Raw genomic sequence first — 27,658 nt, 5'->3', positions numbered from 1 at the left:
ATACTGTTGAAGCCATACGAGAAAATCTAATAAAAGTGACGGTGTCACATTTCATCGGTTAGTAGACAAGCTATTTTGATCTAACTTAATTTAAGTAATTATTATAATGAAGGGACGGGCTCCTTAAACGCGATGCTATGGCCGCCATTTTGACAACTGGAATCATAGATGAATCGCGCAGACATGACATGTAGGTAATAAGGTATAATAATTGTGATCATATTCTGTTTTCACTATATAATATAAAAATATTTATTTCAATTTATAGTTTTGAATATTACACGGTTCTAATACGAATTTTAGGCGATAATATTATACAATAAGCATGATTTTGAATTATTTCTGAATTATAATTCTCATTATTGACGAAAAATAGTGACACTAAAACTGAAATAGTATTATAGTATTTAATGCAACCGGTGTTTAAGGGAGGTAAAACAAGGTGAATGGCGCTATTATTATTCTGAGCGACAGAAACAAACTAATTTTATTCAAAGGAAATTAAAATTTATGAAAAAAACAATTACTTATTTTTAGTTCACTGAGTAGAAATTAAATATAACACAATGTATAATAGTGCTAAAAATAAACTACTTAGTATTTCACACACAAAGTATAAAACAAAGGTCTACACTAAAAGTGTCGCGTCTAGGTGGTCAAGTCTTACTCTATGACACGGTTCGCTTCACGCGCAAGCGCCTCGCGCTGCCGCCGCTGCCGGTCGGCGCACAGAATATGTTCGAGTTGTCATTTCTAGTACGTAGTACATAGTAGTTCAATGATGATTTCTGTAGGTACCTACCTTGTCGCTTCTAATCGTTTGACAATTTTAATGTAACAAGGTATAGAAATCATGACATATTTATTATTACCTGCGTTACTAGCAGCGCATTGAGAAGTATATTTCACAATTATTTACATTACTATAAGCTTTGAGAAATAAGGAATAAATGTATTCTTTAGTGAACGACATTCTTTGAAATGGATGTAAAAATTGACAAGAGAAAAACAATAGAAAAACTCAAAAAAGAACATTATGTTTTCAACTGGCCAGTGAGCGTGGTGACTGCACCATGTAGGTTTGCCATGTTACCAATTTTCTATAGTACCTCATGCCTATCCCGTTTTGACAAAAGAAAAACGCAAAAAAGGAACATTCTTTTTACAACTGGCCAGTACGTTCGGTGAGTGCGGCATGCAGGTTTGCCATGTTACAAATTTTCTATCGTACCCCACACCCCGTTCTGACAAAAAAGAACGCTAAATAAACGGATTTTTTTTTAAACTGGCCAATGAGCGTGGTGGCTGCGCCATGCAGGTTTGTCATGTTACAAATTTTCGAAAGTAAGTACCCCGTTTTGAAGTTACCCGTACCTTACCTAACTAATCACGCCGCTGAGCTCTCGGCTCGTTTATGTTCGTTAAGCGGTTTTAATACCCTCCTTATCCTCCAGGGTTTAGGCTTCGTGGAGTTTCCCGTCCGTCAAAAGGCTTTGCATAAAAAATGGCTGAAATTTCAGTGAAACATTGTTATCGAAGTATTACGTGAATCATGAATGCTACGCGGTATTCGTGAAAAAGTGGCGGTGATGGAGTGCATTTGGATCAAATGGATTACGTATAAGTTTCCGTGGAAATTGTTTTTATGGAAAATGCGTACGCTTGATTAGGAATTTTGCTTTTAACATCCTTATAATATAAATATATTATGTAACTTTCTTTAAATTTCAATAATGATGTTTGTGAAATTGACATTTCGATAGGTATTTTTAGTTGATATTTTAATTTTCTCTTAATCTTTTATATAATTTTTTAAACATAATAACTAGAGAGCGGATCTCAGGTAGCGATTTTTAATATGGATATGACTAGTGCAATTTTTAAAATACATGTCATGTTGTTTATAATAAGGTCTTAGAATCTATTCAAAATTCGCTGAATAATTAGATTAAATTAATGTTATTTTGCAACAAACTACAGAAAAACTAAAGAAAATTATTTTATTCTAAATAAAGGAGTTTGTGTAGGTACAGGAAGCAAATTATTTTCATTCTGTAACTTTTTTATGAATAAGTAATTAATTATTTAGAGACGTTATACAACTCTAAATGATTAATCATAATCCATTATTATTGATAATATTTTTTTTGTTTTACTTTGACTTGCAAACAACAGGAATTCGTCATTATTACTGATGAAACATGAGTCCACTTTAGGCATCGAACACCACTTATTTCGATCTTATCATACATTATTAAAGTAATCTCTTTCGAATGCCTTTTGGTATTAAGTTCGCCTTTTGTACATTTTTTTCATCATCATCAATCATTTAAGAGTTGGACTCTTGTCGGTGAAGCAACTTCCATGCGTGCCGGTCTTCTGCCTTCTTTTTGACTTCCTGATACGAAACAATCGTTGATTTTTCCTTTATTTGGGTCATATACGCTCTCCTTGGTCGCCCCCTTCGCCTTCTTGCCTCAATTCTTCCTTCTAGCATGTTTTTAATGAATTCGTCGTGTCGTATCACGTCTCTTCTGTTATCTATAGTTCTCAGCAAACTTCTTTTTTCTCCTATTATATTTAAAACCTCTTTTACTGTGCAATAAAGTTTAAATAAATAAAAATCTCTCCTTGTTACAGTGTGTTCCAGTCCCAGGGTTGGGCTTCAGGCGAGGTTCGTACTGGTGCGTCTGCCGGCGTGGCTTCTATTTCCCCAACACCACGGCCGACCTTAGATATTACAACGGCAGCGATATTGAGGAGGAGTACGAGAAGAGCTTACTGGTAACAATATTTTGTATTAATTAATTTACGCAAACGCTTGTAAGGTCAATTCGGGTAAGTGAATGGCTCAAGTGCACATGCACGTTCATATTCGGCGTGCAGCGGGGCGAGGCGTGCATGTTAAACAATTGAAACTCATACAAGCGTCCTGAGTCAGCGCTACATAAGGACGCACGGTATCTGACAGATAGCTTTAACTGGAGATTCTGTAATAGACGCTTACTTTATAGTGTCGCATCTGTCAAAATAATGATCAGTGTTTATTATAGTCCATTTCAAATACGAAGGCCCGATGGCACTTGAGACGGTCAATTAGCGTTAACAATAGGATTAGTGATAACAAAAGATACCTGATTGCACCGACAAAAAGATTGCACCGACGCGTGCCAATTTGAAGTGGGCCTAATTAGATAACAAAAGGCAAACATTATGAGCCCTATTGTTAAGTTTCGAGTGCCATCGGGCCTTCGTATTTGAAATGGACTATACAAGTTTATGTGTTTACTACTAAATGTAAGTAGCGAATGTATGAACTTTCAATCACTTTTGAAAATGAGTAAAAAGACCAACCACGCCCTTAGCCAAAACAAGATCAATTAGCATTTTCTGAATACGATAGGTACTTTGTTTTCTTTAAAAAAATGTGAAATTGGTTGTACTTAGTGAGTAACCGTTTAGGGGCGCTGTTAAGTTTCTCCAGGCAATTAATATAATTTTCGTGATGACGTTCTCGTGTAAAACTCATATTTGGCACACAGTAACTAACCAATTAACTGCTTAAAATATTAAATTAGATACCCCAGAGAGTCAAGAGTTTGTTACTAATTTAATTGTCAGTGGCTTAATAAATAATTTTGTAACTGTACATTCAAGCGGTCGAGTAATTTGATTGAATTATAATTGGAACTAGTTTTTGCCCGTCACGTTGTCTGCGTAGAACTAGTAGGGTCCTCCAATTCACAAGAGCACGCCACTTTGCTCGGTCCAGAGTGATATCACCAGGGGCGGCTCACTCCGCGATTCAATCGCCGCTCTACAAGTACATGCTGGCGGCCGCGAGTTCGCGGCCTAATCAGGGGTGGCGCGCGTTCTCACGGCACGCACGTTCGCACTTTCTATTGTTACTTTACGTCGCGAGTCTTTTTTTTAAGGTTCATATGCGATGTCCGCGTATGGAATGGCTAATAATGCTTAGTTAAATAGACATCATGAATAAAATAGGACAATCTAACACAGATCTACTATTGATTAAGTCCCACGGAAAAATTCAATAAGGCTTGTAATTTTGGGACTTAAACAAATATATATAAATAGCATATATACTTAGAAAGTACCCAAAACTTGAATATAATAATATAAAAAATGTTCTGAGTATTAATTCGTTTTAATACATAGGCAACCCTATCGTCCGACGCTGCGCACGTGCGGCTCGTTTCTTTGTTAGAATTTTGTAGGCATTTTAAAAGGCGGCATTTCGTGAACATCAAAGCAGTGGGACTTCTGTACTTGTACTATTATATATTCTGTGATATCACGCCAGATTTTGCTGATGTCGACTTCTCGGAGATCTACCTCCACTCTAGTCGCCCACCTGGTTTTAGTGTCACCGACCGCGCGGAGCGATTGGCACCTGAATCAAATAAATAAAATAAATATTATGTATGACGTACCAAGTTCAAAGAGTGTATAGAGTATAGCGGACGGGTCCGCTTGGACGACAACGTCGACAATTAAGTACATCAACTTCATATAAATAGGTCGCGCGGATCGCTCCGCGCGGTCGGGTCCACGTGACATTAAAATCAGCCTTAGGATGACGATCAGGACGGCATCCAATTGGCCGACCCAAGCCCTCTTAACTGCCCGATACTCACCCATCATTTCGAGACACTCACACAGATATATATACACTTTCGCATCGAATATCAAAGACTTAAAATTATAGCAATGAAATATCACCAGTACTCCGCATTGTCTATTGAAAATGAAATTTCAATGGTGCTTCTACCGCTTAATCACTTGAGCTCTTTAGTTTAATTACTGTTGGTAATTTAGGTGTCTGTTTGTCACAAAACAAGTTCAACATAATAGAGTATAATATTAATTAATTACCCTTGTAGTCCAATTTAACACCGCTATGAGCATTATCACAGTGACCTCAAAAAACTATAAAGTGTCATTGACTCCATCGGCGCTTAAGCTTTTTGTCTATGCCATTTTGATCTGTTTCTAGAAATAACGGGTTATTTTATGAATTATGTCCAACTACTTCGTCGTTAATTTCGTCACAAATTTTCACAAGAATTGCTTACAATACATGTCCAGCGCTGCTTCAATCTATTTCATTTACATCTAGGTACACATTTACGTAATTATCTGAACATATAAATATTTTACGAACATTATATTTTGAAACAATTTGTTTGAACAAAAAAACATGTCGAAACGGAATAACTAGGTCCATAGTTATTATGTGTTCATTTCATTAACATATTTGACATATTTCATTATTTAATATTGCTTAATAATGTGCACAATATTATTTCATTGCACTATCAAGTTACTAATCCAAAATTCAGGACAAAATATATTAAACCTGAAAAGCAGACCCAGCGAAGTTGAAACCACAAAACAACTACGCGTAAATTAAACAAAAACAGAACTACGAGGACATTCACACGCCGTTATGTGGGCTGCGTAAAACGAAAACAAATGAAACACACGTTTATCAGACCGATAAAAATATAGACGGTAGGTTTTAAGGCATCTTTTTGAAGTGAAACTTCTAATGCTGCGACTTCCAATTCCAACTGACAGCGCGTAACACTCAGTCAGTGTTACGTTGCGTGAACGTAACATTCTGTCAGTGTCTTTGCGCTAGACGCGACTCCCTCATTCCATTCATTCACTTATTCACTTAGTCAATGACAGAACAGAATTGAATAGACCCAGAGCCCAGGCCCGCCAGACCTTCCTCAAATTCTCAAGGATGAAACTTTGGGACAATGTAGAGTTCATATCGGCGGTTAATGTGTGCATATTTTCTAGTTCGGCCCATCGGCCAATTTTTTGCTATCAAGTGATGAAGGTGAAAAAAAAAAGTGCTTACTTTCCTTAAATTCTCAAGGCTGATTTTTATATATGTGTTAGAGCACGTTGTTAGAAATTGGTTATCATCAATGCCAGACCGTTTCCGCCGGCCATAACTTTTACCAGACGCGACAAAGTTGGCAAAAAACGACTCTAACTTACCTCATTTTCTCAAGCCTGATTTTGATATATGATACGCAGGGACCTGTAACTAGACCGTTTGTAAGCAGCCAGACCAATCGGATGGACCCAACCATCCGCCAGACCGACTTAAAGTTTCGATATGAGCATTAGTAGAATTGAAATATTCCGGGTCTATAAAAGCTAAAACCTTGAATTTTCTACATTAAGCTACGTGTATATTGTATACTTGACGTAATAAGCGACTTTCAAAAATTTTACTTCTAAGGAAATAAAAAAATGAAAGTTTATATGTGGTGCAAGATTAATTTTAAGCTATGAATTTTATTTACACTGCGTAAGTACATGTGTATTTTATTATAAATATAACTTTTACCGGACGCGACAAATTGGCAAAAAACGACTCTAACTTACCTCATTTTCTCAAGCCTGATTTTGGTATATGATACGCAGGGACCTGTAACCAGACCGTTTGTAAGCAGCCAGACCAATCGGATGGACCCAACCATCCGCCAGACCGACTTAAAGTTTTGATATTAGCATTAGTAGAATTGAAATATTCCGGGTCTATAAAAGCTAAAAACTTGAATTTTCTACATTAAGCTACGTGTATATTGTATACTTGACGTAATAAGCGACTTTCAAAAATTTTACTTCTAAGGAAATAAAAAAATGAAAGTTTATATGTGGTGCAAGATTAATTTTAAGCTATGAATTTTATTTACACTGCATAAGTACATGTGTATTTTATTATAAATTTAAAGAAGAAAAGTAAATTAAACTTTTTTTTCGGTCGTCGAACAAGGTGGTTTAAAATTAGTTTTAAGATCGATCCTTTTTGCCAACTTTGTCGCGTCTGGTAAAAGTTATATTTATAATAAAATACACATGTACTTACGCAGTGTAAATAAAATTCATAGCTTAAAATTAAGCTTGCACCACATATAAACTTTCATTTTTTTATTTCCTTAGAAGTAAAATTTTTGAAAGTCGCTTATTACGTCAAGTATACAATATACACGTAGCTTAATGTAGAAAATTCAAGGTTTTAGCTTTTATAGACCCGGAATATTTCAATTCTACTAATGCTCATATCGAAACTTTAAGTCGGTCTGGCGGATGGTTGGGTCCATCCGATTGGTCTGGCTGCTTACAAACGGTCTAGTTATAGGTCCCTGCGTATCATATATCAAAATCAGGCTTGAGAAAATGAGGTAAGTTAGAGTCGTTTTTTGCCAACTTTGTCGCGTCTGGTAAAAGTTATGGCCGGCGGAAACGGTCTGACATTGATGAAATCAGCCTTGAGAATTTAAGGAAAGTAAGCACTTTTTTTTTTCACCTTCATCACTTGATAGCAAAAAATTAGCCGATGGGCCGAACTAGAAAATATGCACACATTAAACGCCGATGTGAACTCTACATTGTCCCAAAGTTTCATCCTTGAGAATTTGAGGAAGGTCTGGCGGGCATGGGCTCTTGATCTAGAATTGGAATGTGTGTTTTTTATATTTAGATCGAGTGCGAAATGAGTTTGTTTGTTTATTCAATAATTTGAGCAAATAACAATGTAAAACATTAAAACAGTTAAAGATAGACGTAACTAAACGCAAAAACGTGACAGCCACTTGACAAAATATGTTTCGAGGTTATTTTACGAAGTTTCACTTCTTCTGCGCAGAGGGACTTCACGCATTGTTTTTTTTTTTTTACGGAGTGGGAATAATTTTACGCATGATGTCTAGGACTCACCGATCCTGTCCCCATTCTCCTGGTGAGAGAGGGGAGTAAGCCATCCTGCAAGGCTAAGATGGACGGCTGTTTAATTTTGTCACCATGTCTGTCACGTTCTAACCAATATGTAATATGTAAGTGCAAAAGTGACGTTGTCGCAATTCGCAAGTCGAAGTTGCTTGCAGGAGCTGTGGCTACATTGGAAAATTTTGAAATGTTTAATTAATTTTGTCGCAACAACTTTGAGCGCCTTTTAGTAAAATCCAAATCACGCGAGTATGACCCACTATATATGTTAAAAGAGACAGATATAGCTAGTCTTTTCGGTCTTCAAACAGTATCTTAAAGCTTTTTCTCTCAGACAACTCAATATTTTAATAAAAATGAAATGAATATTTGGTGATCGGCTGGATATCATCCATGTATTGTCGTAACAGTAATAAAATAAATAATGTTGTCACGTACCCGTCATCTAAGAGTTTCTTCTATCTATGACGTTTATTTACTTTCGTCTGTTTGCTTATAAAGCGCCCACGGAACGTGGAGCTTTTCACTTGTCACTTGTCAAGACAAGTTATTTGTGTATTAAATATTTGAAATTATCGAGATTTGTTTATCACTGACTTTCTGTTCAGCCGTAATTTTTGGTGTTTGATTTGATCATAAAAACCGGCCAAGAGCGTGTCGGGCCACGCTCAGTGTAGGGTTCCGTAGTTTTCCGTATTTTTCTCAAAAACTACTGAACCTATCAAGTTCAAAATAATTTTCCTAGAAAGTCTTTGTAAAGTTCTACTTTTGTGATTTTTTTCATATTTTTTAAACATATGACTCAAAAGTTAGAGGGGGGGGGCGCACTTTTTTTTCCTTTAGGAGCGATTATTTCCGAAAATATTAATATTACCAAAAAACGATATTAGTAAATCCTTATTTATTTTTAAATACCTATCCAACAATATATCACACGTTGGGGTTGGAATGAAAAAAAAAAATCAGCCCCCACTTTACATGTAGGGGGAGTACCCTAATAAAACATTTTTTCCATTTTTTATTTTTGCACTTTGTTAGCATGATTGATATACATATTAGTACCAAATTTCAGCTTTCTAGTGCTAACGGTTACTGAGATTATCCGCGGACGGACGGACGGACGGACGGACAGACAGACATGGCGAAACTATAAGGGTTCCTAGTTGACTACGGAACCCTAAAATAGTTATTTGTTATACAAGGGGGCAAACTTGTATTTTAACGCCGAGTGTGGAATTGAAAAACGAGCAAGTGAAAGGATTCTATAGTTGAACCACGAGCGAAGCGAGTGGTTCGAGAATAGAATCCTGAACTTGCGAGTTTTTTAACACACGAGAAGTAAAATACATTTGCACCCGAGTGTAACACAAAACTTTTCCCCTCACTATAGCGAGGAAACTACAACGCAAAAAATACGTTTATCACTACTTCCAGTAGTTCCACAGGTGGTAAATCATCTTTATTACTAGATTCACTTACTTTTATCAATTTTAAAGCAGTTCATTTGACTTTATTCAAGGTCAAATTACTTTACCTACTACTGGATAAAATACGTTTTTACCCGCTGGTATTAAAGGACAAAACACGTGTTTCCGAGCTAGTGAGGGGAAAAGATACAAATGTATGTCCTATAAAATATGCTCATAAATTGAGACGTCCCATGGTACCACCACCTCAATACTAAATTGATAGTGACGATCGAGCCAATGAGAAGCTACCTTTTACTGTGCAACATCACATGTTAAGGAGAGAATATTTTTTTGTATTGTCGCGACGCAGAACTAACTTAGATAACTTTGATATAAAGATAAATAAATTATCTTATACTTCTAAAGCCACCCTAGTTTGTGTAGGATATATACACATACATACATAGAATCACGCCTGTATCCTATAAAGGGGTAGGCAGAGCACATGAAACTACTAAAGCTTCAGTGCCACTTTTGATATACACACACCTCAGGAAAACATACAATTTTCGTTCGTCTATTTGTACTAGGGATAACTACATTGGCAATAATATTTATATAAGGTAACGGACCCAATCTTGGACAGTTTAAGAAAAATTTTCGCCTGTTTTTGATATTTCACTCATAAATGTAAAAATTCTACCGCTAAGCGTGTTAAATCTTGAATGTCCTATCCTTCTTTTACATTTCAGGCGTATTGCAGAATGGATACTCCTATTAGCTTCTTCATTCTTAACAAATTAAAACTAGGTGTTTTTTCTCCAATTATGGATGGCAGTTCTCCAGTAATGGATCCCCCATTATGGACAGTGAAATAAGTTAAAAATTTTACTTTTTAAGCCAACTGATACTCAATGAGTCAATTTTATATACCATAAATACAATTAGTTTGAGTTATTTTAACATAGGATTGTTTCTTGTAAATTTTGGTTTTGTAAATTGTTCCTTGTCCATCATAGGAGGTAGGCAGTTTTTCGGTTCCAGTAATGGACACTCGCAAAATAACGCCATTTCTTTATATCTTTGGAGCAACAAACTTAGTATGTTTTATACCTTATCTCATGCTTAATGCAGTAAGTAAGACGCATTCAAGTTTACATCGAGTATTATTTTTTTATTATTTTATACATGAAGTCAACTCTCTTAGCAACATTACTAAGAATTCGTCTTGATATTTTTTTCAGTAAACTGATGAATTTTATCTTGTCGCCAAATCGTTCAGAAATAACCGAATTAATTGAAACTTGAAAATGAAACAGCTCTACAACTCTAGTTTATGGTACATAGCCGTCAGTTTTTAGAAACTAATTGTAGATACTTATTTTTAAGGATTTGTGTTTTTTTGTCCATAATGGCATCACCGTCCATTATGGGGTATTTCACCTTAAAATAATTGTATCCACATACTGTGCGACGTGGGCTGATGACATGTCACCATGACCCATGACGTCTTAGCGGCAACAAGATGGCGCTCGCCGCTGCGTTTAGTTTTATCTTTGCAGTATTATATGATCTGTGTCACAGGTCCGCGTCGTACAGCTGCGTTCGTGACCAACAAAATGGTCCCGACGGAAGACCAGCGCTGACCCTCGGGTTAGCATTTTATGCCGAGTCGGGACCATTTCGTGGTAACTTATATGTTTAATTTCTTTTTCCCCTCACTAGCTCGGAAACACGTGTTTTGTCCTTTAATAGCAACGGGTAAAAACGCATTTTATCCACTAGTGGGTAAAGTAATTTGACCTTGAATAAAGTCAAATTAACTGCTTTAAAATTGGTTAAAGTAGGTGAATCTAGTAATAAAGATGATTTACCACCTGTGGAACTACTGGAAGCGGTGATAAACGCATCTTTTGCGTTGTAGTTTCCTCGCTATAGTGATGGGAAAAGTTTTGTGTTACACTCGGGTGCAAATGTATTTAACTTCTCGTGTGTTAAAAAACTCGCAAGTTCAGGATTCTATTCTCGAACCACTCGCTTCGCTCGTGGTTCAACTATAGAATCCTTTCACTTGCTCGTTTTTCAATTCCACACTCGGCGTTAAAATACAACTTTGCCCCCTTGTATAACAAATAACTATTATTTGCTGTTTCTGTTTTCTTACTTGTGTATTTTGTATTTATCACTAATAAATAAATGATTGATTGATTGATGGATTGATATAAGATATAAAATGGCTTTACTGGCACTACAGAATATATTAATGGAAGAAAATTATAAAGCAATCTTAACAAACTTAATAAGAAACTAAATAAAAGCCTACCTTAGTAAAAGTAAGTCTGATTTACTTTTTTTTTATAATAATATATACCTATTTTTCCGGATCTGCAACATCGTAATGCTCAATTAACCCCCTATCTTCCACGATCTTCATTACAACCCCCGCTGATCGAAAAAAATTAATGGTCATTTTCACGAATCATTTGCCAAGATTAAGGAGTCTCCTAAGGAAGCCTGCTGGCCTACCATGCTTCCAATTTTATCACTTATCCACGTGGATAAGACATCTGTCACTCTCACACTGACATACTTGCTAAAGCGTGACAGACGTCTTATCCACGTGGATAAGTGATAAAATTAGAAGCATGATACGCCGGCTGATGTCTAAAAATAAGTATGAAAATGAAAGCGGGTGTTCATTCGAACCTGGGAAATATATATATTTCTTTATTATTAAATAAGGAGTGCCAACAGCTACTACTTACATGAATAATACAACAAACATAAAAAACACAAATGCAGGTCAACCGGGTATCTGCGTCTTTGTGACGTTAATACGTCTTTTGAAGTTCTCTTAAAACAGAACATTTTAGAACTATTGAACTATAAAAGAAAAAATATATATCTGTAAGGTAAGTAAAAGTACCAGTGCTCGACACTCTAATACCCAATAGATGACACCCTTCTGTGACATTTATTGACTGCACTGATAATTTTACTTTAAAGTATTTCAGGTAATTTTACTTTATATATACATATATTCATGAATTGGAAATAAATGTTTCAGAATCCTTTTCATTTATGTTTTTTTTATCTTTGAATTATACGGGTCGGAAAGGTAGATAACAAATATCTTAGATTAAACGGCCTCAACCTAACAAAATGATATGACTCTTAACCCTTAAATGCATGACCTTGACAAAGATTTATTCAAAGTTGAATTTTGACATGCTGGCAAGAGAGTCAAAAATATAAGTACATGATGCATATATACATCACTATGCATTTAAGGGTTAAGCAAGCCAGCAATCTAAACAATATCTTCACATTTCTATTAGCACCAGTAATTTTCAGACAACTGGATAGAAATTAACACGATACAGGAGGGGTCTATTCTCCATACAAACGCTCTCGACTATTTCCTCTCTGGTTTTTGAAGATAGAGCAATGATTTTTTCAACACATATTATTATTATTTTTATCTGTGTCGGAACCGTTTTGATTTTTTTGATATTCTTATTTTTAAAGACGCTAGAGCCCATCAAAAATTTACAAAACTGTCTGATTGATTATGGCGCAAAGGTGTGGTATTCAAAATTGGTCAACAATTAGCCAAAAAAACTAAACGGTCCGATACAGATTATTTCATTTTTATTCATATTCTCTAATTTCGTTACGATTGATTAAGTTTTGAAGGAGGAAACAGTCGAGAGCGGAACCTCGATTTTAAAGATTTTTTCGCAATATCTTTTTACTGGGTTGTTCTGAATGGATAATTTTTTTTTCGATAAATCTAGTTAATAACACTAGTATCATCATTCGCCTGCCCTTATCCCATTCATTTGGGGTCGGGGCAGCATGTCTTCCGCTTCCATACCTATATCATCCGTCATTTCATAATTCACTTGCACTAGTATATTAAACTAGAATCCCCAAATTGAAAGGGGGGCTCCTTTCCATTTTAGCATTTTCGCTCCTGTAGCGTCTTAATGAAGTATGTATTTAGTACACATCTTGATCATCGAACGACCCGACCTGCTGTCAACCTGTTGTATCACGAAAATATATTCTGAACATTTTTCTTTTGCTATTTAATGATGATTTAATACCTCGTCATAAAATACACAATAAATTCGTATTATACATATCTCCCTGGAGATTCCAAATTCTATTCTCTTTGAGCTCAAACATCTCAAAGATCTAAGATTTATTTTTATTGTTTATCTATGTTATATTCCCAGAGCATATTATCAGCTCACTATTATTTTCAGAACCAGCGAAGCCTATACTCCACCGAGCATGCCTTCGAATGTCTTCCGTGCGCCGAAGGCTGCGAAGCTTGCGTTGACGGCTCGCCGTGTGTGGCCGCCCTTAATTGGGTCGCACGGACTACCATCCTCGCCCTTGCCTGCTTTTTCATCTCCTGTCTACCGTTCATCGTTTACTTTACCATCAAATATGGACATGTTAGGGTAAGATCGTTATATTATTCATTTGAAATACTTAGTCTAGATATAGATATAGGATACCGTTGTCAGGAGAATGTTGAAGCCTCATAGAAAAGAACTTTAATTTGATATGACTTTGATAATATGATAATAAAAATTGGCTTAATAATTATGTATCATGTAAATCGCATATGTATGACGATATGAAGTTTTTTAAGCCATAAAGCACATACCTACTACATAAATATTTATTGACACTGAAATCAGTTTGACAAAATAACAACTAAAAAACACTTTGAACTTTGACGAATAAACTTTTAAGAAACCACCATTTGCATTTGTTTAATTTATTTAAAAACCTTCGGGCAATAACCTCAAATATCTCAAGGGCTTAGTAAAAATTACAAATATTTTTCTTAAAGTCCCAAAGGAGCATTGTACAAGTCAATATCTAATTAATGTATTGCTTTTATTGTAGGTACTAAAGTCTTCGTGAAATCTGCGGATTTCTGTAATATTTTCGAACAGAATAAAACCCAATCGCATAATCTAAATAATCCAACGACTAAAAATCAACCAAATATTGTTTAAACCCGTCTCTTTGACTAGGATGCCTACCTATCTCCGCTATGAAAGTTGAAATTACCCCCTAGTACAGGTTGCGCAAAAAACTACTAATGAGTTCAAGTTTTATTTAGTTTCTGCGGATCTTGCACTAAAATTATAGGTGGAAATTCAACTTAACTGCGCCATGGAGGCCTGCTAGATGTGTGCGAATTTATCGCTGCATTCCCTCAATTCTTAAACGCCTTCAGGGGGCTGTGGATTACATGAAGCTATTGCATAAAGTACTGTAGTAGTAGTAGTAGTAGTAAACTCTTTATTGTACAATTAATAACAAAAAACACAAAAATTACAGTAAAGAACAGTACAAAGGCGAACTTATCCCTTTGAGGGATTTCTTCCAGTTAACCTTTGAGTGAATGAGAGGATAAAAAGAGACGAGGGTGACAAATGCAGCAACATGTACAACAAGGTACCAGAAAGACAAATAATTAAATAAATACACACATAATTTATGGGAATTAACAAATATTACATAAAAAAAGGAATGGAGAAATTACACTAAAAATGGAAAAAGAACAATTGAGAATTTAAATAATACAGACATTGAGACAGTGAGACAACACAACTCATAACCGATCGCTTAGATTAGCTAGCCACAGATTTTTCAATATTGCTGATTTTTTTTTACTGTACGTGCCGGTGCTCGATAAGGTGCACGACATCAGCGTGTCAAAAGCTGGTACTTAACCATAAGTATCCTAGGCAAAATGACAGGGTTTTATTGTATGATTTCGGCTCGTGCCCAAACAATCATGTGTTGCTTTGAACAGTGTCTTTCCGTGTTCTTATTAGAAGATATAAAACTTCTAAGACATAAAGTTTCTTCTTCTTCATTCCAGCATTTTACCACAGCTCATAAGAGCTTGGGTCCGCTTTGGCAACTTGTTAACTTCTCATACATCATCATCATCATATCAGCTCTTTATCGCCCACTGCTGAGCATAGGTCTCTCTTCTAGTACGCCACTTGTCCCGGTCCTGAGCTAGTCTAATCCAGTTGTGACCCGCAATTTCCTGGATGTCGTCCACCCAACATACATCATACTACTTATACATCATATTTTCTTTTATCTAGGTCGTCCGCGCAGCAAGTCCAGCTCTCCTCAGAGTGATTGTTCTGGGAGCCTTCCTCATCTACTGCACAACTCTGGTCATGTACAGTCGACCGACTGTGTTCACGTGCACGGCCAGGGTCTGGCTCAGAGAAGTCGGCTTCTGTCTCACTTATGGAGCACTCATGTTGAAAACGTGGAGGTAAGAATGATTATTAACACAGAAATACATAATTATAAAATGGCTACTTATTATTAAATCACTTCGTTTGCGTCTACTGGAACCCCTGGTAATAACATTTGAATGTTTGGATCTTAAAATTACTATCCTATGCCTACCCTCAAAATGATTTCTTCGGTCGGCTTAGTCTCCCTGATAAACCAGAAGGCTGTCCTTCGGAAAATATACAAAATTACACGGATTTTTTACCACATGTCGAATACAGCTGCTGAAGCAGATCTTATACATCATTATTTTCAAACGATACTTGAGACATTAAATAACTTATCAGTAACCTATCACAATGCCTTAAAATTAGGTTTTGACACTAACCTCCGACGTTTCAAGGCCAGCGTTGTCTTGTCTCCGTGATCGCGGTAAGACTGAATAAAGTTTTAGAAGTTACAATGTGTAAAAATCATCAAAGTTTGAACCAATATGCAAAACAGTTGGTTATCTATTCTATAGGTCACAAACCTGAAGTTATTTTTAAGGACGAAGTACTTGACACCCTATCGACGTTCATTAATCAATCATGTATCATGTAGCCCTCGTATTGATTTTTGAATGAATGATGATCGTGGGATAGGTTACCACCAAGAACTTCCTAAAGTATACCGTATGCCATAATTAATCAACCAGATTAAAAAAAAAAAATATCTACGAGACAAGCTGGTAATACTCAGGTAAATACCAATGAAAATTTACATATTTTTGAAACTAAGACTAACTTAACTTCATCTAGCTTAATGAGGTATAATTTACATTGTTGCTCTTGAGCTAGCTTTTAAATCTTAGGTTTAGTAGTCTAAGTTTCAATATGTAAATAAATGCAGTTTAAAATAACGCTCCAATGAAAATTAAATTTCTCTTTTCTGTACCTCCAGAGAGTCTAACTACTCCGCTAACAGAATTCCCCTTGAAATCTATTAATACCTTCAGTCTGTTGCAATATCTAAAGGGTATCCAAATGGCAACCAAAGGGCATCCTTAGGGAAAATAGGCTTTGAAATACAAAAAATTAAAGTTCAAGGATTCACTTCGACAGAGGTACGGAGCCTTGGGTATTCTAAAATAAAGATAGGTTTGAATTCGTTAATGTCAATACGTTGAAGGTTAAGGGTAGCATTGAGAGCATATTTTAAACGTGATTTAAAAACTTGAATTATCTTCATCTAAGTAATAAGTAAATCCAAAGGAATCCAAAGCATGTTGACATTGATCGAGTAAGTTTTAAATGAGATTTATTTGCTATTTAAAAAGTTTTTTGCTTTCTCATTAATTAGTTCGTTTGTTTTTCTATACAAGTTGAATCAAAAACATACTAGTACTTAATGTAAATTTCATTATGAAATAATATTAATAATAATAAATTTCATTTAAAAAGTTTTTTGCTTTCTCATTAATTAGTTCGTTTGTTTTTCTATACAAGTTGAATCAAAAACATACTAGTACTTAATGTAAATTTCATTATGATATACATATCGTCACTAATTTTAAAAAAACTTGTATCTTCGTCTGTCAATGAAAAGAAAATTGTAGTAAGTATGTATGGTATGCATATAGACTTACTGCGTTTTAACTTTGAGGAACAGCGTGAGATACGAGATTTTTTCAAAGTAGTGACGATATTTGGTAATTAATCCTTATTCTTTTGTTCTCAGAATATCCGTGATCTTCCAAGTACGGTCAGCAAAGGCAGTCAAAATATCCGACATGTATCTATTGCGGCGGATCGGCATCATAGTAGGGGTGGCGTGCGTGTTGCTCGCCATTCGCACGCTGGTGGCGCCCCCTGCTGTCATTGTGGGGAGGACGAAGGAGGATTTGAAGGCGTATTTGTGTAACACAGATTGGTGGGACCATTCTTTTACAACATGTGAGTAACAGAACTTCATAAAGTCCGTACAGCTATTTTTCTGTCATCGACATGCTTTTTAGTGTTACCTTTTTAAAGGCCGGTATAGACGGACTGCATAACGATCCAACTGAAATGAGTATGAGGATTGCAGACACTGCCCGCCATCTGTTACGTCGGCATGCATTTTCTATGCAAGTTGCAGTTGCAGTACTGTGGTGGCAGTCCGTTCGACGGCAAGAGTGACTGTTAATGTTAAACTGGATGTTATAACTGAGATGAATGATGACACTAGTATTCAATAAATTCCGTCGTGCATGGAATCGAACGTAACTTACGAAGCCGAGCTGTGTTTAAAACCGCCGGCCACTATTCATTCAGTAAAGCTCCCCATTTAGGTCAGGGGAGTACAAATACCAGGGGTTGAGCCACAGTATAATAAAGAGTACTATCGTACAGTATGGCCACTCCCGCTCCCCGCTGAAAGTGCCGCCCACCCCCTCTCGGTTACCTCACAGTTACCGACTGTCAAAAACGCGAACAGTTGACCTGTCATATTTCACTCATACAAGCATAGTACGTGTTCACGTACACGAGCTTAGACTGTGTGCTAGGAACGCGCCTCTTTCATATATTTGATCGCCAGTGTCCGAGGTGTGGTTGAGCCGAGATTATCATTAGTTTGCGTTTAGCGTCCAAACTATAAAATTAATAGATTTATTACTTATGACAGTTCAACACCTTGCTGTGTATGTTACTTGCAGTTTTACGACGTACCTTGGTAAATTTCTACCCCGTAACATTGTCGATTTAATGACTTGCTGCTTGCTTGGCAGTCTTAGCACATATTTTTATGACCTAATGGGATTGAAAATTTTTAAGGTTTCAGTTTTAAAGCCTCACCAAAATAAGCTTGGGTTGTAAAATAACGAAAACGACGTGTTTTATTGGCGGGATCTAAATTGAATTTTTACCTACCCTACCTTAAAAATATTGTTGCCAAGAGACTTTCACAAAGTAATATACTGACATGATGTCTCAGTAATATGCACATCATCAGGCTACGTAACCAAATGCACAAACGCTCACGATGCCGTATTGGCGCGACAAAGTCAGACTGCGTTTCTATCGGTGTCTAGCGTCAAGGATTGTCATTCGGCTACGCCGGTAGTCATCAGCAATAATAATCATTATAAATAAAATAAATAAATAAATAAATAAATATTATAGGACATTCTTACACAGATTGACTGAGGCCCACGGTAAGCTCAGGAAGGCTTGTGTTGTGGGTACTCAAACAACGATGTATATAATATATACATACTTATATACATAGAAAACATCCATGACTCAGGAACAAATATATGTGCTCATCACACAAATAAATTGCCCTTACCGGGATTCGAACCCGGGACCGCGGCGTAGCAGGCAGGGTCACTACCGACTGCGCCAGACCGGTCGTCATTACTACATTATCACTAGGTATCATCAATATTAGTACACCATATAAAACAAAGTGCCCTGCCGCGTCTGTCTGTGTTTATGTTTGTGTGTTTGCACAACGAATTTTCATGCAGTTTTCACCAATAAAGTGATTCGTGGGGAATGTTCAGTTTGTTGAGATCTTGTGGAAAATTGAAACATGACAATATTTGCTTAATGAAATCGATAAAAATCACGCTGGCCAAGCTGTTTGAGATAATAACAACACAATGTACGGTGAATTTGTTTTTCTTTCATACATCTACAATAAAATTCCTCGATGGCATATGTTTATATTTTAACACTTTCGAAACCGGGCTCTTTATTCTTTATTTCTTTATTAGCATTCACACACTATACAGTCTATACATAATATACAGTACAGCACATGAAACCCCTTGAGGTGTAGCAAAAGATAAAATTAGAGAATATAAGTCAAGTAAGATATAGCGATACATAGAGTCAAAAAGAAAAAAAGATATTTAAAAAATTAAAAAATTAAATTAAAAATTATGCAATGTCAAATTAATAGATAGAACTAGGGTCTTTAAATATGTCATTAATATTATAAAAGCAACCTTTTAGTAAAAACATTTTGAGGGAATTCTTGAAAACACGGTAGTCTTGTATTTCCTTTAGTTCGCAAGGTAACCTATTGTACAAATCCACTGCTTGGTAGCGCACAGAGTGTTTAGCCACTTGTAAATTCGGAAAAAAAGTGTTGCAAAAATTTTTCTTACGTGTTGATAAACGAACCTGTCTATCCTCCTCAGTTTCATGCAAATTCTTAACAAATGACGTAAGAAGTACGAGTACATACAAACTCGCTCTACGCGGCGCTACGACATTTTCGCTACATACGGGGAAACCCATGTAATCGGCTACGCTTCTACGAGCGGTGTGCCCGACAGTCGGGTTCTTGGTAGCGAAAGTGTTAAGCAAGAATTTATATCTATTTTTATGCTTTACTCCCCGAGCGAAGTTGCAGCCTGTCGCTGGTAAATTAAATATTCTGGACTTGATTGCAGACAAATTGAATGTCTATTTCAAAACTACTATAGATTAGACGAGTAAAATCTGTTTGGAAGCTAGTAAATTGAAATTAAAAAATAAGTTAAATATGTAGGTTAACATTTTGTTATTGGTAGTCACGGAAAGTCTATAAGGTGGTGTTTCACAGTCAAGGCAAGAAAATACTAGGCAAGGCGTGAATTATAATCGAGCTGGCCTTTTTCCACTAAAAACTGCCATTAAGTAATTGCAATCGCCTGCGCGACCTCTAGTAGACATTCTTGTTACTATTATGATGGTATTCTCCGGTAACAAACTGCAACGAACAACAAATATCTATCACGAGCGTGTTTCAATTTCTGAGTAAATTTATTCTCTAAACCGAAAGCAATAAGGTTCGTTCGGTTGTTGCCAACAAATATTTCCATTGAAGTCTCGCACATCCCCGTCAATCCTTGTTAATTCCACCGAAGATGCACTTCGACGGGATTGAAAACTTGCCACAGAAATTTCAGTGTATGTAAACCTCCTTTGAGCTGTGTCCACCTCTGTATCTGTGTCATCTGGCGTACTTCGAAACATGTCAAACATGCAAGCGTGGACGTGTCCTAGTCACGCGGACAATAGCGAACATCCTTTAAAAAAAAAAACGATTTTCGATGGATCGGCTCGAAACACGTAACTTTAATGCGTGACAGTACACAGATCGGCGTCCACATTGGGCCTGGTTAATAGATCGTAACTCCATACATTGTCCTGGCAGTTATCCTGTATCCAGCAGTTTCTTCCAGTGTTCGGAATGGATTGTGCCGTACTGCAGCTTGTTACAAAAGACGTCCACATTAACGGCACTGACACGTGTTCGTGATACGGTCACGCGATAATGTTCGGTAAATTGTCACAAGTGTGGACCCAGCTTTAGAGGGGTAAACGTGCCAAATTGTTCCGCTGGTGACTGGAGTGGAGCTATTCCTTGCCGACGGCTATATTTGTGAGCTCATATACCCCGACAACTTTCAAATCACGGGTGAACAGGCATCTCCTGGGTGAGCTCACTCCATCGTAGGCCACGTCTTTGCCTTTGGCTAAAGCCAAGTCAAGAGTAAGCCCATTTATAATAAAAAAAATATTACGTGGATAATTAATATAAATGGTGTTTCATTTGTTACCAGCAATCATTTATGGGGTGAATATAGCATTGTACAGGTCACACTGAGCAACTTTTATTTTGGGACTAATGACCAACTTCGGAATGAGGAGGCACACTCAAAGGTTATGACAGATGGCGCCACCCTATTAGACCATACGTGAGAGCGAGAAGATGATAATGTCTTTTCTCTCTCTCACATATGAATGAAAGTGACATGCCTAGACACTTGCACAGGCGCCGCCTGGCGGGATAAAATATCAGTGTGCCTCCTCATTGCAAATGAAAGATAGACTGTGTCGTACAGTCTGGTTGTTTGACATTAGTACTCTTAATAGTATCTGAGTAAATATAACATATACATTTACTCCGTAAATTAATGCAGATAACTTAATAAACACTTTATTTTTACCAACAAAGGAACAATTTTTTTCCTCAGGTTCGATCCCCAGCTCGGCCACTTGATCGACTTTTCTTTCGTCTCTGATTTTTTTTCTACCCAAAGAGGATCGAGTATTATAGAGAGTTACTGTCAAAATATGTAATCACAGTGCATAGACTGCCATCTCTCGACACAGGCTTAAAACTTTTGAACCTCAGTTTTGACAATGTGCCCCATATTCTTAGCTCGATATGTGTTAAAATGTCAAATATTAATATTAGCGCCATCTAGCCGAGCGTCCCCCAAAGGTGTAACGCCATCTAGGCCACCGTACCTTTTTATATATGGTTCTGAGCTACGTTTTTTTCTTAGACTTTATCTGTCTATACGATGTTATATATTATGTCTTTGTTTCTATCTTATTTTGACTACAGTGCTGTTTGAACGTAGTCTTTATTGTGTTAATCTAAATGTTTGTCCACAGTGGAGGTGATATTCCTCATGTGGGGCATCAGACTGTGTATCATGGTCAGGAAAGCACCCTCGGAGTTCAATGAGAGCCGGTTCATCTCCATGGCAATCTACAACGAGTTTCTGCTTTCCGTCTTCTTAAACATATCTATGTAAGTACCTTTCTAGTTTGCAACACAAAACTTGATATGTTTTCAATATTTTCATGCTCTTAAAGTTCATTACGGTTTTTTTAAAGCAAAATATAATAAGTAAACGTAAGTGTGCCAAATTGTTTGCTGGTGACTGGAAGGAGTGGAGCTATTTCTTGCCGGCGGCTATATTTCCGAGCTCATATAACCCGGCAACCTTCAAATCAAGGGTGAACAAGCATCTTCTGGGCGAGCTCACTCTATCGTAGGCCACGTCTTTGCTTTTGGCTAGTCTGTGGTCAAGAGTAAGCCTATTCATAATAAAAAAAAAACAAAAAAAAAGTGATACATTAGGGAATTTTATATAAACCTTTTATCGCCCACTGTTGAACATAGGCCTCTCATGAAGTACCTACGCTACTAAATTTGTCCAGGCCCTGAGTTACTAGTCTCACCCAGAAGTGTCAATCTTTGGGACTCCTCAGTATGTATTGAAAGTTGGGCAGGTAATAAATACTTTTCAAATGGTATGTTTTGACGACCGGTCTGGCGCAGTCGGTAGTGACCCTGCCTGCTACGCCGCGGTCCCGGGTTCGAATCCCGGTAAGGGCATTTATTTGTGTGATGAACACAGATATTTGTTCCCGAGTCATGGATGTTTTCTATGTATATAAGTATTTATATATTATATATATCGTTGTCTGAGTACCCACAACACAAGCCTTCTTGAGCTTACCGTGGGCCTCAGTCAATCTGTGTAAGAGTGTCCTATAATATTTATTTATTTATTTATTATGTATTTGTAAGAAAAAGGGACAAAACATTACTAATCAGCTCAGTAACTTTTTTATGAATGAGGTGGATATTATGGAAAAAAATTGACACACAATAAGAATAATTAAGAATAGAATAAGAATAATTTATTGAAAAACCTTATTGCTAATGTTACATTTATGCGTTTACTTATATTACGTGCAGTGTTACGTGCGCCCGAACGAAAAAAAGAATCCTGTATTCGGGCAAAGAAATAATATCCTAGTTTCAAATATACAATAACAACATAGGTAGGTACTATTACTTATAGAAAAAATAACTGCCTCAAATGAAGTAAACCAACTAACTGCTACCCGCCCTTTTGCTGTCAGTCTAAATGGAAAAACAATAAATTTATGTAGGACATAAAAATCGTGAATATACATTTAATGTATATCAAGGAAATCACGTGCAAGAGATAAAAGGTCTGTGAAAATAACAAGGACATCGAAGTATTACAGAGATTGAGTCTAATAAAAATATATGTAGGTACACGAATAACAGTCTTTTGAAGATTTTAATCAAGAAAACTTGGAATTGGGTAACTTGCAGACTTTCATTATTGAAGGAAGCGTATTTTAAATGTTTATAATTTAAAAAACTTTTTAAAATCTCTCCATACATACTCGTATTTACATGTGTGTAATACTATGTTAGAGGTATTAAATATTTGAAGTTGGAGTCAAATTTCATCTCAATCGGTTGAGTGGTTTACAGAATCACGGTTACTGGCAGACAGTTAGGTACTTTCATATTTATAACATTAGTGAGGAAAGGATTACTTCCCCCCCCCCCCCCCCCGACAATATGGAGGTTATGAAACTTAATGAATGTTATCTTAGCTAAGGTGAAATGGGGTAAGACTGACTAAACTAAAAGTTCTAGGGACTCATCAAGTAAAATCAGATAACTTTATCCTTAATCCCAAATATATTTTATTTATTTTAAGCTTTATTGCACAAATTTACAAAAAAAGAGTACAAATGGCGGACTTAACGCCTTGAGGCATTCTCTACCAGTCAACCATTGGATTACACAGAAAGCTTAGCTTGGTGCAGGATTTTAAAAATTAAATAAGAAAACACAAGTCAGTATTCATACTTATCGCAATAAACCTACTTATACAGAGTGGGGCCTGTAACAAAAGCAAAAAATTAAACTGTAGGCTATTCTCCTTATACTGATCAACATTTGTTCAGCGACTTTTAAAAATAACTTTTATTTCGATTTTTATCACCCTTGAAAGTTTTTTCTAAGAGGTAATGTATTGCGAATTCTGTTAAGTCTAAAGTGTGACAGACAACGTCAATGACAACAATAATGGCGTACATTGAAGCTAATATTTATTTTGTATGAAAAATTGAAAATTTAAAGACTTCATAATTTTTAAAAGTCACTGAACAAATGTTGGTCAGTTTAAGGAGTATAGCCTACAGTTTAATTTTTTGCTTTTGTTACAGGCCCCACCCTGTATACATATAAGTATATTGCATATAAGTAAGTGATATTGCATCTCTAGACGTCAATGAGTTCGGACGTGTTAATTAAGATATTTAATTATTCGCGTGCATAATTCTGCATTTCGTGCGTAATCTGTATGACGTAGGTACGATGATACAGAAATTTTGCTTATGGTTGTAAATTAATTAATTACCTAGTTGAGAACCTGCTGTAATATGTTTTTTGTTTATTTATAATTAAAATAATTAGCTTTATTATAGTGAATAATTAATAATAATTTACCAATTAAGTCCTTGTTATTGCCTGAAACACAGGAACTATCCTAGCTCAGGCATTTGTATAAATCATCCCTTGTAATAAAATTCTTAGTCTTTAATAAAAACCAATGTACACTTATGTTATTCATAATAAATTATTTCTATTTTTTCTTATTTCTATATAATAAATACATATTATTTTTATGTAAGTTTGTACACATTTGTGACCTGAGTTTCACTGTAGAGTCATTACTGAGTTAATAAAACTTAGTTGACGATATTTGGTGAAAAAGTGAAGTAAGTTGAGTCAGCTCATATTGTTTTATAACATAATACCTACTGTGTTCAAAATGTTTGAGCATATTGGCCGCAAATGTGTCTGAAAATTCCTCTTAGGCACTGGTCCCACCGCGAGCTAGTAAGCTATGAGCTATCGGCTATAAAAACGAACAAAAGATAAGCACTCCCGTGCAAATAAAAGAGACACGGCGATATTGATAGCTCACCGCTGGGCGAGTAACTATAAACATCGCCGTATCTCTTTTATTTACGCGGTAGTGATTATCTTTTGTTCGTTTATATAGCCGATAGCTCATAGCTTACTAGCTCGCGGTGGGACCAGTGCCATAGGCTGCTTTCCTTCTAATCCGCTTCCTTTTTTAGTAAATTAATTATTATTTCATTAGTTTCCTTATTGAATACAATATAATCGGTGACCCAAATCAACATCTCTCCATTATAAATATTATAATAGATAAGTTACGCAGAAATCTTGCGTAAAACCCGAAAAAAACACCAAAATAATTTGCTCCACAGGCAATCTCGTAATAAAAAATAGAATTACAATTTCAACTCGATATCTGGATGAAATTATTTACCAATCTCGTCGGTCCTTAGGGATCCTATTTAGGAAATTAAATTGGTCTTAAGGCTGCTTAACCTCGCCGGGCTTCGGAGGCGGAGACCAATAAGGGCTAAGTTTAATTTTATTATGGAAGTAATTAAAATTTAATATTGGCAGTTGTTTAAGTGAAGAAAATGTGACATATGAAACGAGTGCAAGTGAATGAGGAGACATGGAAGAAAAAGACCATGCTGCACCGATCCCAAGTACATGTGATTAGGGCAAGCAATCGATGAGTGATGATTGTCAGTTTTAAACTTTATAAACCGGCCAAGAGCGTGTCGGGCCACGCTCAGTGTAGGGTTCCGTAGTTTTCCGTATTTTTCTCAAAAACTGCTGAACCTATCAAGTTCAAAACAATTTTCCTAGAAACTCTTTATAAAGTTCTATATTTGTAATTTTTTTCATATTTTTTAAACATACGGTTCAAAAGTTAGAGGGGGGACGTACTTTTTTTTCCTTTAGGAGCGATTATTTCCGAAAATATTAATATTATCAAAAAACGGTCTTAGTAAACCCATATTCATTTTTAAATACCTATCCAACAATATATCACACGTTGGGGTTGAAACGAAAAAAAATATCAGCCCCCATTTTACATGTAGGGGGGGGGGGGTACCCTAATAAAACATTTTTTCCATTTTTTATTTTTCCACTTTGTCGGCGTAATTGATATACATATTGGTACTAAATTTCAGCTTTCTAGTGGCTAACGGTTACTGAGATTATCCGCGGACGGACGGACGGACGGACAGACAGACATGGCGAAACTATAAGGGTTCCTAGTTGACTACGGAACCCTAAAAAGCCAGTGGGCCTTGTCGTTTTTTCTTTCGTGTATGATATCTATTTCAATTTACAATTTATTTATAGTAGTGTGACTACTTAAAAAAGAACAAATCAAAAAATATTCAATAAAATAATTTGATTTTTTCCCTACGTTAATAAATTTGTATTTTAATGACTTTTGACCCCTGTATGAACGAATAAAATTAATAATTGATTACTGATGCGCACTACCAAGGAGTAGAATTCCTTGCCGGCGGCTATTTCCGAGCTCATAGAACCCGGCAACCGTCAAATCTAGGGTGAACAGGCATCTTCTGGGCGAGCTCACTCCATCGAAGGCCACACCTTTGCCCTTGGCTAGTCTGTGGCCAAGAGTAAACCCATTTACAATTTAAAAAAAAACACATTTCTCTACAGCGAACACAGAAGGGAAAAGGCACTTCATATAAATCACTCAATTAGTTCTGCCTCACACGGCAGTGGTCATGATGTGTGTACAGTCAACCAATTGGAACCCTAGACCACTGTAGAACTATGGTACAGCGGGGCCAATTTCGACTGCGGGACAATTGTAAATAATCAATTTTTTCCATTATTACACTATGATGTTGAGTTCTACATGTATCCACTGAACACGCCTACCATATATAACCGGTGGATACTCTATTTTATAATGCAAACATTGTAAAACATGAATAAAATGGACCACTTATATTTGCCCCCCAGTCGAGATTTGCCCTGCTGTACTTTACGAGTATGTCATAGAGTGACTTTATAAATCAGATTGTCAGAAATCTCTTACTGTTTGTCATTTTGACATGGATGTAGAGTGGCCTAGGGTTCCAATTGGTTGACTGTACATATCAATCGTTCACGCTCCAGCTGTCGTTCTAGAAATATTGATGCGACTGAGCATGTTCCTTTTATTTCGCCTGTATTTATTATTTGTATTTTTATTAAAACACACAAGGTTGTATTATAGTGTATAGGCATCCCGAATAACTGATATATTATAAGTAACTGTATTTGTTTAAAATAATCGCAATTCACTAATATTATTCATAATATTAGTGAATTATAGGCCAGTTAAGTTTCTGGTTTAGACATCCAATTGTTCTTTTAAAACTCACTAGACCTAACAAACCAGAATGAAATCAAGGCCATGTTGTTCTGAATCTTAAATAAAACTTAATTTTTAATTTAATAAGCAATACATATAGCAACAAGTTTATAAAAAAAACTTCCGAGAAATAATAACTTGATGGAATCTCGGAAAATGAGTTGAGAATTTCACAAAACATGCCTTTTAATATTATCAACGTGGCACGTTAAATATTTACTTGGTTTTCCTTTGAGTTTGATTCGCTTTGAAGGCGGGCTTACGCAGAGGGGGAGTATTCCGCTATTTAGCTATATGGCTTGAT

At 36.1% G+C, this 27,658-nt stretch overlaps 1 protein-coding gene across 1 annotated transcript in view; it reads left to right on the top strand.

Annotated features, from left to right (window-relative positions):
• LOC125225169 (probable G-protein coupled receptor 158) overlaps positions 1-27,658 on the top strand; it is a 259,716-nt gene that overhangs the window by 216,657 nt on the left and 15,401 nt on the right. The window contains exons 5-9 of the mRNA XM_048128746.1: positions 2,641-2,784; positions 13,454-13,654; positions 15,332-15,510; positions 17,193-17,407; positions 21,893-22,031. Coding sequence (XP_047984703.1) covers positions 2,641-2,784; positions 13,454-13,654; positions 15,332-15,510; positions 17,193-17,407; positions 21,893-22,031 — 878 coding nt within the window. The remainder of the gene's footprint in view (positions 1-2,640; positions 2,785-13,453; positions 13,655-15,331; positions 15,511-17,192; positions 17,408-21,892; positions 22,032-27,658) is intronic.

The sequence above is a fragment of the Leguminivora glycinivorella genome, chromosome 4, assembly GCF_023078275.1.
Source record: "Leguminivora glycinivorella isolate SPB_JAAS2020 chromosome 4, LegGlyc_1.1, whole genome shotgun sequence".
Classification (NCBI taxonomy): domain Eukaryota; kingdom Metazoa; phylum Arthropoda; class Insecta; order Lepidoptera; family Tortricidae; genus Leguminivora; species Leguminivora glycinivorella.
This window is presented reverse-complemented; position numbering and strand designations above follow the sequence as displayed.